The sequence below is a fragment of the Aptenodytes forsteri genome, unplaced genomic scaffold (assembly GCF_000699145.1).
Source record: "Aptenodytes forsteri isolate BGI_AS27 unplaced genomic scaffold, ASM69914v1 Scaffold76, whole genome shotgun sequence".
Lineage (NCBI taxonomy): Eukaryota > Metazoa > Chordata > Aves > Sphenisciformes > Spheniscidae > Aptenodytes > Aptenodytes forsteri.
In genome coordinates this window covers 3,486,379-3,498,235 of record NW_008794444.1, presented here as the reverse complement: position 1 = coordinate 3,498,235, position 11,857 = coordinate 3,486,379, and the positions used below count along the sequence as shown (strand labels likewise).

The following is an 11,857-nucleotide window of genomic DNA, read 5'->3' as shown; positions in this document are numbered from 1 at the left end:
ACAACACTGCTATTAAAAAAAAAAAAAAAAAGCAATAGCACACTTGGTTTTGGAAGTATTTACCCCCAGAATGGCACTAGTGGACATTCTGCTGCTGCTGTTACATTTGTACAAGAGAAACTCTGTAGAAAAACTAGTCACCTTTACACTGCGGAACAGGTCTTTTTCTCTTGCACTAGCTTCTTTGGATTGCATAAAATTATGCAAGGCAATCTTTGCAGCTGTAAAAACACAGGGAAGATTTAAACAGGACGTAAAAACGCGCTGGCTTCAATAAGCAGAGCACTGAAAAGGATTCAAGTGCTTTAATACAGTACCTTTTCCCTTCTTTTGGGTGCCCGGAGTGAGCTTGACTTTATACCTTTTAAAAGAGAAGGTTTCTGTAAGTAGCACGCCGGCTCCCCTCGGCCAGGGCAGGCTGCCGCCAAACCCTTCCCGCAGAAAGTGCTGCAACTTACTTATAGTTTGTCATCGCAGTGTAGGGAGCACAGATGGGAACAGCAAAGAGCAGAATATCCTCGGGGTGTGGCTGGCCAGTCAGGGAGTCCAGCAAGGCCTCGCCTTCCTGAACGGGCAAAGGAGCTTCACTGTGAAACCAGACAGCGTCTCTCCAGCCCCTGACTACCGGTTTCACTGGGGGCAGCGGCTGAAGGGTCTCCCCTTCCGGCTGAACTACAGCAGCAGCTGCAATCCCACAGGTACCCTGTGTCAGATCTCGTCACGGGGTTACCGAAACGTACTCAATCCCACAGGTACCCTGTGTCAGATCTCGTCACGGGGTTACCGAAACGTACTCGGTTTCGCTTTATCACTCACTTCACTGGCATTGAACTACCAAGCCACGATTCATTACTGACCATCTTTGATCACTAAAATCACATCATTTGAAACAGGACGGACCTTGGTTTTAAATGACCCAAACGGGAGCCCCAAATGTAGTTACATTTTCGCAGGGTCACCAAAAGCTTCCCCCCCCTTCCCGACAACCATTATCTTCCTTCATTAAAGAATTCAAAGAAATCGACTTATTTCCAGCCTTGGGCAACACCCCCAGCCTGTAATTATAGAAAAATTCGAGGCGATTTTATATGTAAATAAACTTGTAAACTAAAGAACAACTTGCAGTGCGTGGAATTGTGCCGTCCTCCAGCCCAGAGCCACCGTTACCGGGGGGTGCAAAGGCCTCCAGAGGGAAAGGCAAGGGACAAACTTCAATTTAGCCAGCCCCTCGTTTCTACAGGGGATGTACGCGATAAGCAGGGTAGGAAGAATAAAGAGGTTACGGGTTTTTTTAAAAATACAAGAAAGCTGGGTCCGAACAGCCACGGGCAAGAAGGGGACTTGAACAGCAGAGCCGTACCCTTCTGGAGGGCTCGCACGTGAACCAGCCCCAGCCTGCTGCAAGCCTGTGCCTCTGGTCCTGCTCACAGGGAGCTGCCTGCTGCAGCGGGGCCTGCCAGCTTCGAGCAGGAATAAAGCCCTCTGTCCTCAGCACTTACCGGAGTTTCAAAGACGAGCATTTACCTCAACTCCCGGCTGATCCTGGTCTTGCTCCTCCTGCACACACAAGCAAAGGAGACATCAGAGCTGAAATGAGCACACGGTCGCTTTCTTCTCCCCCAGCCCCTGGAGAAGATCAATTCTTTTATCCGCAGTACCTAGAAACCCACATTCTCACTGCAAAAAGAATTTAACTTATTTCAAAGCAAAGGTAAGAGCACTTTTATGTGGGTGAGGGGAGGAATATTTCTTTCTAAACTCTAATTTGCTTGGCACACGCCAAGCTGGGAGGAGGGAGATGGGCTGTGATACAGATACTGACTCACAACAACAGATCTGGAGAGCGCTCAGTTACATTTCAGCTGCACCGAGTGGGAGGTATTGACTTCACTGGATCCTCGGCAGCCTGGCAAGGCTCGGTACTCCTCCGAGCCCTCGTTCTGGCTGTGCTGGGAACGCAGTGTGCACGTAGATTGCTGCAGGGTTTTTTGCTGCTTTTTGAAACCCACAGGCTCCCAGAGTCATGGCATTAGGCACAGTGTTCTCCACAGTGCCCCAAAACCAGCAAGAGCTGCTCAGCCTCCCTGGCAGAACAGAGCTACGCAGTGCCAGGAGAGCCATGGTAGAGGGTGAGAAGGGACAGACGCGTGGACAGGAGAGGAGAGGCGAGCGTGCTGCTCACCTTCTCATCCTGCTGCTCCTCCAGGGCTGGGTCCTGCGACTCGTGCAGCAGGACTCCTGCTGGGAGCGTCTCCTTGCCCCCTCCAGCACCACGACGCACAGCCTTGGGTTTCTGCTGTTGCTTCTTTGCTGGCTCTTCTTTTGTCTTCCCCTTTTTCCCTTTTTTCCCTTTCTCCTCCTTGTTTGACCCTGCAGACTGTGGTTACACACAGAGGTGGTCAGAGCCAACGACCCAAGCGACTGCGTCACAGGGGGAGGCAGAACTCCTCTCACTCACCCCCAGCAGCTTCATGATGAGCTCCCGGTCCTCCTCGTCCTGGTCCTTGTACTTCTCCTTCATCTTCTTCATTTTACTCTGCAGAAGAAAACACACCAACAGCTTTAGAAACAATGACTTTTGCAGAGTTTTGCATCCACAAACACCTAGATGCTGACCCCACATGTGCTTTCCTTCCAGGTCTCCTGAACCTCTTTCAGAGCAGCTCACCAGTAACCAAGAGGCTGTGGTTTCAGTGAGGAAAGCACAGCGTGCTCAATGCTAACAGACCAGCACCATCATCCTGAAACCACCAAGAGCATCACCAAGAGTCTAAAACTATCAGGCAGCCACGGACGTCTGACAGAAACCTGGTATTTCTGTCCACACTTCACGTGGCAACGGCTCAACCCATGGGTAAACCTGGTCCCTGCCTACCTTTTGGCCCCGCTTGATGGGCTGAGGGGCCGGCACACCCTTATTGGTGTTGGGAGCAGGGGGAGGCTGTGTCTCCGTCTCTCTCTGCTTCTCTTCGGGTGGCTCCAAGTTCTCAGAGTCATTTTGCTGCTTCTTTTTCTTCATTTCTCTAAGGAAAACAATCACTTGACACACTGCCTCTTGTTGCGACAAGAGAGGCTGCTGCTCTCTTGCCAGCATTACCACCCTGCTTCCATGCCACGGGGCTACGGCCAAACCACGTACACTGCAAATAACCCCTCCTCAGTCAAACCCCTCGAGCCCACGAGTACACAAGAAACTGTTTGTTCACAACCAGCACTCCCGACGGACAGGAAGGAGCAGCCGCCATCCCACAGGCAGGACCCAAATGCAGGACGGACAATCGACATGGACCAGCCCAGACCGGGAGGTGCGAGACATGTCCTGCGCCCAGGTCCTGCAGAGGGAATGGGGAGGAGGCGTTCACCTCACCGCAAACACAAAGAGGCTCTCACCTCCTCTCCTTGGCAGACAGATGCCTTCGCCCCTGGGACTTGCTGTCACTCTAAGAAGTGAAACGCAGTTAGAGCACACCATGTCCAGCAGCAGTTCGCACTGCTCTTTGCCAAACATCTGAGCTGGGACCTTACCAAGTTGGGTTCTTCCTCTTTGGGGACGATTTTCTGCACGGATCTGTGGGGAGATCACATTGGAGCTCATCAACGGACGAAGAGCAGCTCAATCACGGACGCATCACCACGGCCCAGACATTGGCTAACTGGGCTGCACCGCTTTCAGCTTTCTAGTTCTTGAAAATCCCAGCTTTGGTGAATGGAAAAGGGCAGCAATACCGGGATTCAGTTTACAAAACAAGCCTTCAGATCTCTGCCAGCTTGTCTCATGCACACACACAAACAAGCAACAAAGACAGCCTGGGTACAGTACGCGCTAAAGGAAGCCCCGATGTTCAGCTTCCCATGCACACAGCCCCGCTCAGCTGTGGTATTCCCTGCAGACCTGTTTCCACCCACTCAATCCTGTCTCCTTGCACCCTCTAAGGAGTGCCATTTCCAGGGAGAACGGGGAGATGAGCTCATCTCGCAGCCACATGCAGAGCAGTAACTCAGCACCAGCTTGGCAGAGCAGAAACAACTCATGACTCAGTTTCTCAGGTCTGAACAGCTCTGAAAAGAAAATGGGGGCAGCCATCTCCTGAGGAGCAAAATCAGTGCGTGGTGGTCAAGGGATGCTCAGGCCAAAACAGGGAATAGCAGCGATGAAAGAGCCAGACACCCCTGTGTGCACGTGTGTGTGTACTTCAGGAGGGGGGGTCCAAAGCAAGCAGCCCACAAAGAAGAGCCGTGCAGGGAAATGGCAGGGAATGGTACACAGCGTGGCAGTATTCCCGCAGTACAGGCTTGCTGCCCTGCACTCTGGCAGCCTGCAGAGCTGAGCATCGAAAGAAGTGATGGCAACTCATCACGGCCCTCGTCTTGGCAGCGTTTTAACAGTACGGAGATTCTCAGAAGTGCCCACATTGCTGATAAGCGCAGCTGCTTCTTCGCTTACCTTTGAGACTGAAGATGCGACAGGTCGATTGTTGTATCTGGGTAATTTACCTCTTCCTCCTTCACTTCGCTCTTTGACTCCGGATGGTCCACTTCATCTTCAGATTCTCCATCATCCTCTTCGGAGTCACGCTCTGGTGCAGGAGGTGTGTTTACTCTGCCCTGGTCAAGGTCAGCAATGCCCTCATCACGATTACTCTCAGACATGGCTTCCACATCCTCTGGTGCTTCCTGACACTCTGCTTTTTCCTCTTCGCTGCTGCTGTCTCCTCCTTCTGGGGCACACAGGTGAGGAAAACACAGTTCACATTAGAAACGCCAAACTGACCCATAACACAGTGCAGGGAACTAAATGCCAAATCCCGAAGAGTCCCACCTGTCAGCAGGGCACACAGCACCCCAGTTGCATCCACTGTACCTAATAGCTCCACTTCTTCGGACACCAGTTCACTGGCACTGCTGGAAACCATTTCCAGATCCTCATCCTGTACTTTGATCTTCCTTTCTTCTCGGTGTCTCCAAACACAGCTTTCATCCACCTAACAACAGAAGCGCCTTTACGTTAGGCCAGTACCAGCTCCAGTGATGTTCGCTAGCCCATTCAGAGAACACCTGACTCGGCTTTATTCTTTCCCTTTCATCACTTTTTGCCATTCAAAAGGCAGGAAAACTAAACCAGCACATTTAAACCCAAGTCTGACAACCTAGAAAGTACAACTAGTGAGGAGACACACGTAGCTGCACAACCAGCAGACTCCCTAAGCATGCATACGCTTCAAACAGAGCTGGTATGAAAATCTAGCAGAGGTAGTCATGTTCACAGTGTCTGTTTGTTTTAAATGAAGACAGTGCAAACTGGGGAAAAATGGGAATGAAAGCAGAGTAATTTTCAGGAAGTAGCATTTTATGGGATTTGTCCCAGTGGGAAAAGAAGTAATTGGGAAGCAAGAACAAGAAAATAAGCCTCCTACAGCTCAAACCAAATTAGAAAAGCCAGCAGAAGCCGCACAGAGAAAGCAGTACCTTAAACAAGAAGCTAAAGCCCATCATCAGATATGAAGGTGGAAGAAAATTCTTCTTCCCTGAAAAACAAAGGCAGATTCTCATGAGGAGATTTAACAGCTATGATACATGACATATTTTGAAAATTCATTTTATTAGAGGCTTTAGGCTACCAAAAAATTACACTGCGGCTTGTTCTATCTCTTGGATGACACCGGAACAGGAGGAACTCAAAAGCAGCTTAGCTAACGATCTTCTGCCCCAGGCCTCAGCTAGAAATGCTGCTGCAGCTGCCCGATACTCAGTGTAAACCACTCAGAACAGATTTTCAGGAGAAGAGCGGAATCTGTCGGCTGCCACGGTGAGGGGGGCAGCTCAGGTGGCTGCCACCGCAGGACAGCACGGCATAGCATCTTCAGACAAAATGCCTACCGTCAAATTCACACTGTTCCTTTGTGTCTCACCTCGGATCATGAAGCTTCCAGTAGTGAGGTATTCTCCTGTAGGTGCAGTTTTAGAAACCTAAAAAAACCACGATACACTATAAAGAGCATCTCTCGCAGAAGGCCAGCACTGCGTAATAACGGCACTAACAAAAGCAACATTCAAGCAAGCTGCATTTTTGACTCATGGGAACAGTTTGCAGAAGGACTCCATTTCCGAGGGGTTCTTCCTGTCCTTTGTAGGGTATTTTCCTAAGAGATGTTTCAATTCAATCACACACCACTGGCACTACGTTTTAGAAGTCCTGGGCGAGTAACTGTGTTATTCAGGAAATAAAAACACTAAAGGCACTGCGACCTTCAGTTTCATGTAATCTCTCCACCCTCACACTTGAGTTGATCGGAAGCACAGCAAGACTGCGGTTCATACACAAGCTAGAAGCCCAACTGAAAAACAGCGAAAACTTCATTTTTAATACAAGCCCTTCCCCTCTGTTAATAAGAAGCCAAGCCTGCAGCATTTCCTCTGTCATGTGCATGTCATATCAGAGGTTACCCCTCCACCCCTGGCCCTAAGTGCGGCAGAGCCAGGGAGAACCCGCAAGGAACGGTATCAGAGAACAAAAGTTTCACCCGCATCCATCAGTTCCCACACAGAGACACTTCGTCTGCAGTCACACACCAGTTCCTTCAGATGTTCTGTCTGCAAAGCTCATGCACGAGTGTCCTTACCTGGTTGTGGGAGACCCACCAAGCGCTGGTGACAACACGGGCATCCCAGGCAGCACTGTAACACAAGGCCATTGTGCCTGCCTCCGTCAGGGTTCGTGGAGGGATCGGTTCACCTACAAAGTAACACCCAACACATCAGTGAAAGCGATCCATGCACAACAGATTAAATTCTCCAACTTCCACACGTGCCCTAATCCAGCGTGTGAGCTTTCCAGGGGCCCCGGGCAGAGACAATACGGCCTGGCTAAGCTTGAAGGCAGTACGGACAGAGCAGAAGCAGCGTCAGCAGCTGCTCTTCACAGCTCCCCAACAGAGGCTGAAGCCAGCTGTGCTACTGCTCCTTCCTCAGCTCAGCTCCACAAGGGAGCAGTAACTGTGCTCCTCACAACACAAGGCCAACTTCCACTACCTCCCAGGAACGGGGCACAGACAGGGTTTGCACAGCTGGTCTCCCATGAGATCCATCCCACCGCGTTAACACTTCTCTGCCGAGATCAGCACCCTCTGTCAGCACCCAAACTGCTTATGCCACTAATCAGTCCCAGCAGGACTCCAGTCCCTGCGGCCAGCAGCAAGCACTTGCACCACCGCCTCTGCCGGTGACTAACGCTTGTCTCTGTGAGCACAACTCCATTGCTCCTTCCCACCAGGAGCTCAACTGAGCAATTGCAAGCAGCCAGTCATGGCTGGGAAGCAGCAACAGTCAGTGACAACCTGATCTTGGAAGGACCGATGCCTCTCGCATCCTAAGGGAAACGTCTGCTGGAGGTGGGTACGAGTGCAAGGAGGGAAGGCAGCTCGCCGGGCTGGGCTCAGACATGCAATGCAGAGACTGCCAGTTCACAGTGCCCCCAGGCTTCTACGAGTCCCTGCATCAGCCCCACACAAGGTACCTGACGGATTCTTGATCACGCAGCTTGTGGCTCCATGGAGATCGGCATGCACGTATATGTCCCCTGGAAAAGAAGGGACTCGAATCAGTCACACGCATGGTAACTACACAGATCACTCGAACTAAGGTGAAGGTTTCTGATGTTAGCTGGAAACAGCTATTTTTGCTGCAAGGAGCAGGATGGGAGAAGGATACAGAAGCCTTTTAGTCCATCCCAGTTGCTCTAGGGAGATTCAGCTCCTTTGCTCCTGACGGGAGTCCGTCCAACCTACTCTCATCCCACGGTGCTGGAGGGTCCAGTCTCCCACAGCAGACCCCCCCCAGCACTCCAGGGACAACACACACGCAGTCCCTAGGACTCACCATCACCAAAGACCCCTTTTACCTAAGACCCAACTTAAGAACAAACCAGACAGACCTTCCCGTGTCGTTCTTTTACATTTACAAAACCGGAAAATAAGAGAGAAACCGATATACTCCACTTAATCAGACTCTCACCTGGTTTAAGATACCGCTTTACAATCAGCTCATTCTGCTGTTGATCTCTTCCAGCGATAATAAGGTAATTCTCAGAACTAATGAACCACAGGAACTTCTCAAACCTGCCAAATTACATCAATCCATTGTGTGAAAAACACCTGGAACTAACAGAACATTGCAAAGGTATTTTTTATACCAAACTCTAAGAATCTTGGCATCTACTCCTTACAAAAGATGCTGCGAATAGTTTCACATCCATCCATATGCCTGGGGCATAAAAACAAGGCACGGTACAAATATAACATCACTGCCAACAATATTTTGAGATGAAACGACAGGTACCATCACCACAAAGTCCAGCTGCCGCCTATTTATTTTTATTTTAATAATTCAAGTTATTAGACTATAAAAAGCTTCGGGTTTTTGTTTTGGTTTTTGTTCTTGCTTTTTTTTTTTAAATCTACTGTTAGTATTTCACAGAACTGCCAGAAAGTGACGGTGAAGTTCCCTATTTTACTAAGCCCATATTTGTAGCTCTGTTAAAAGCAAAAAAGTCCATGTCCACTGAAAGGAACTTTCCCAGGCAAAGGCACTAACAGGATCAGGCCAGCACCTTCAAGGAGCAACTCTAAGAAGACTCAATACAAAGTCCAGTGCTTAGAAATCGTAATTAGCTCCGCTTCTAAGCTAGTGAAAACTCAGCCTGACACGGTCGTTCTAAATTTGCGCACATTCACAATACATTAGATAACAACAATGAAACTGTACTTGCCAATAGACCTTTCTCGCTTTTTGAATGGTGGTAACTGTCTGAACTTCCCTCAATGTCTGCTTCGTCTTCTTCTCAGCCGATTTAAATGCCTGTTTAGACAGAAAGCATGATTGCAATCCGCCAGCACAGGAATCACAAAACTGGTAACCGAACAGTAGGAAAGTTGATAGGAAATGTCTCTGAACTTTTTCAGAGCGCAGGCTCCACATACTGCTATTCACAGGCCTGCATTCCCCTCACGCACATGTAAGACAGCTGTCCTAAAACCTTCCTAAATCTCCACCCTGGATAGCTGCCCCCTGTGAAGATTACCAGCTCTTTGATCGTAAGGATTCCCACTGATTTTCCACTCCTGCCTCCATAAGTACCGGCCCGTCAATATCTCCACCTAGCACCTGTCTACATGTTCACAATGCTGCTGGTGGAAGCCAGATGATCCAGCTGGGACCTGCAATCCTCTGTTCAGTCAGCTTAAAAGCTCAGGAATGAAACAACCCCGGTTAGTTGTTTTTATCTTTCATGTCTCAGTAGGACTACCTAGACCAAGTTAGGATTTTCCACTGATCAGTGACAGGGACTTTGCTTTTAAACATCTTCTAAAAACAAAGAAAAAATACCTTTTCTGCAGCTTCTACTGTCTTCTGAGTTTTCTTAGCTGCATGTCTTTTGTGATCATAGTACCTGCGAAACACAAGTTTGTTTGTATCTGAAATCCCAGCAGATTCACTCATTTTTAGAATGTACTTATCACAGTCCTCTACGTTTGCCATTAGCGTTCAGTTTTGAGAAGATTTTTTTTTTAGCCCAGATCTTCGGCTTAGTCTTCACCTGAGAAAAGCAGCCAGATGAAGTAAGTCCCCTCCTCAGACAGACAGAGCACTGCGTTTGGGGTAACGTGCGGCAAAAGTAGTCATTTTGTTCCATGCATCACTGTGCAGAATTGTACTCAAAATTAATTTAATGTGATAGCTAGAGACTAGCTGCTATGCAACAGTGAGATACTGGTTTTGGACCGAGCAAACACACGTCCTAGAGCTCAGGGCAAGCTACCCATTTCAATTTCTAACTTTTATTTTTAACAAGATATACACAGAGCCCTTCCTATGATGTTATCGCTAACAACTGCAGGCATACAGAAACTTCTACCACCAAAGCACACGTTTACTGTAAACCTTACTTTTTGGCATTGGCATACGCAGACAAGCTGAGATCAACATCAACTAATGACGGTTTGTTTTTCTGAGGTTTCTTCATCTGTTTGTTTTTATTCTTTTTCTTTTTTCCCTTTGGTTCTTCCGTTTCCTCCTTCTCTAAATCAGCATCCTCCTCCTCCTCTTCCTCTTCAGATAACACGTATGGGTTCCTAAAAACACATGACATCATATGATTAAGGTAAGAGAACTGGTTATTTTTTACCCTTAGTGCAATGCACTCTTACTTCTATTCTCTCATGAAGACTGGAAATGGCCTTTTCTTTTATAAAGTAAAAGAAACACAAGACATTCTATGCGTGATCGCCGCTTGAAAAGAGAACAGTTGCATCATCATTATACTGACTCACTGAACAGGACAGCAACGCGCTGGTTTAAAACCTCAAAAAAATATTTGCTCCACTGTTTTCAAAGAGGTATGCTGAGCACACACTAGCTGGATTTGTATTTGCTTCTCACCAGGACGTTAAATCCTGCTCGATACAGCTGTACTAAGTCTGTGTAGCAAAAGGCGGTGGAGCAGCATAAAATAACGTTCTTCATAAAGGAAAATATATCTCCATAGTCCTCTGTACTAAGGATGCATGACTCAACACTTGGTGGACTGACTGAGCAGTTTGATCAGCGAAGTGATCACTACTCACTACTAAAACAGACGGAGAAAAGAGACTGATGACACAGTTGCCAACACAGAACTCACTCCTGAAAACACGTTTATTCTATACACTAACACTTCTGAAAATGAGGTAACTAAAAATTCATAAATTAACTTTGCCACATTACAGCTTTCATACCAAAAATTCTAGCTATAAAAAAGAAAGTCTCACTTTTTTAGCTCCAACATCCCGATACGCTGTCAGCTCAGGTTTTTAAGGACACTCCAAATACTGCCTCACTGCCAGTTCTCTCATCAGGACTTCTACAAGAACCAGCATCAAAACTTGCAGCTCACAACAGCTGCAATCTTGAACCATCAGCCTTTCACTGGACTGCCGTTAGCAGTCAGCAGCGTCGAAAGGGGGGGGATCTCATGGGAACTTTAGATCAAAGAAGAGTAAATCAGAGGGAGTTAACTGCTGACCAACAGACTGGAGCTTTGGACCCATACGGCTTTAGGACACCTTCCAATGGCTCAGAATATAGTCAGACAGACTCTGAAAATACTAACCCAAAAGCTATTACAGTAACCAAATTACTATTATTTTTGAAAGCAAAAAAGAAGGCATCCCACTTTGCTCACAGAACTATGTTCTCTTCGTGCTGCTGTAAGAAAAACTGAACCATTTAAATACCAATACACAAGCTAAAAAGATACCTGTCTCCTGTGCACCTCACAGTCGTCCTACTCGCATTTGGTACAGGGGATCTGCAATGTACTTACCTCAGCAGCATTGTGATATGATTTGTCTGAAGCTTTAATTCTTTGATTGCACTTGCAACGGGGTCTCCCTGCGCTTGAGCTTCTTTAACAATCGCTCCGATCTCTGTCCAGTCTATCTGGTTGGCTAACGCACTACGGACCACCTGGATGGCTCGGTCGACGATCTCCAAGTTCATTTCTATAAGTTCTCCTTTTATCTTATCAGCTTCCTTAAGGAAAGAAAAAAGTTTCTACCCACTGAAGCTAAACACACGCTCAGCAACAGTTTAAAAGAAATAAAAGTAGTAATTAATATTGAGATGAAATCCAAGAACGGCACTGAAGTGATCACATAGCACAACGGCCAATTCGACTCCCGCAAGCAGAGCAGCACAAGCAAATTTTGGCAAGAGAGGTACAAAGCACTCGTAAGGGAGCAGAGCTCCACTGGGCAGGCCTAGGCTCCCTGAGGGGCTACAGGGTGCTCAGTGACAACGGAAGGCTTCACGTTGGGATCTAATG

General features: G+C 47.9%; 1 protein-coding gene across 1 annotated transcript in view; it reads right to left on the bottom strand.

The window, feature by feature from the left end:
• The window catches only part of NEMF (nuclear export mediator factor), a 38,434-nt gene that overhangs the window by 1,507 nt on the left and 25,070 nt on the right, over positions 1-11,857 (bottom strand). The window contains exons 13-32 of the mRNA XM_009289907.1: positions 11,357-11,565; positions 9,942-10,127; positions 9,382-9,445; positions 8,765-8,853; positions 8,011-8,114; positions 7,514-7,576; positions 6,621-6,733; positions 5,910-5,967; positions 5,467-5,525; positions 4,862-4,982; positions 4,445-4,718; positions 3,526-3,568; positions 3,391-3,440; positions 2,876-3,023; positions 2,459-2,536; positions 2,183-2,377; positions 1,525-1,557; positions 459-565; positions 318-361; positions 142-221 (exon numbers count right to left, since the gene is read on the bottom strand). Of these exons, the coding sequence (XP_009288182.1) occupies positions 142-221; positions 318-361; positions 459-565; positions 1,525-1,557; positions 2,183-2,377; positions 2,459-2,536; positions 2,876-3,023; positions 3,391-3,440; positions 3,526-3,568; positions 4,445-4,718; positions 4,862-4,982; positions 5,467-5,525; positions 5,910-5,967; positions 6,621-6,733; positions 7,514-7,576; positions 8,011-8,114; positions 8,765-8,853; positions 9,382-9,445; positions 9,942-10,127; positions 11,357-11,565 (2,118 nt within the window). The remainder of the gene's footprint in view (positions 1-141; positions 222-317; positions 362-458; positions 566-1,524; positions 1,558-2,182; positions 2,378-2,458; positions 2,537-2,875; positions 3,024-3,390; positions 3,441-3,525; positions 3,569-4,444; positions 4,719-4,861; positions 4,983-5,466; positions 5,526-5,909; positions 5,968-6,620; positions 6,734-7,513; positions 7,577-8,010; positions 8,115-8,764; positions 8,854-9,381; positions 9,446-9,941; positions 10,128-11,356; positions 11,566-11,857) is intronic.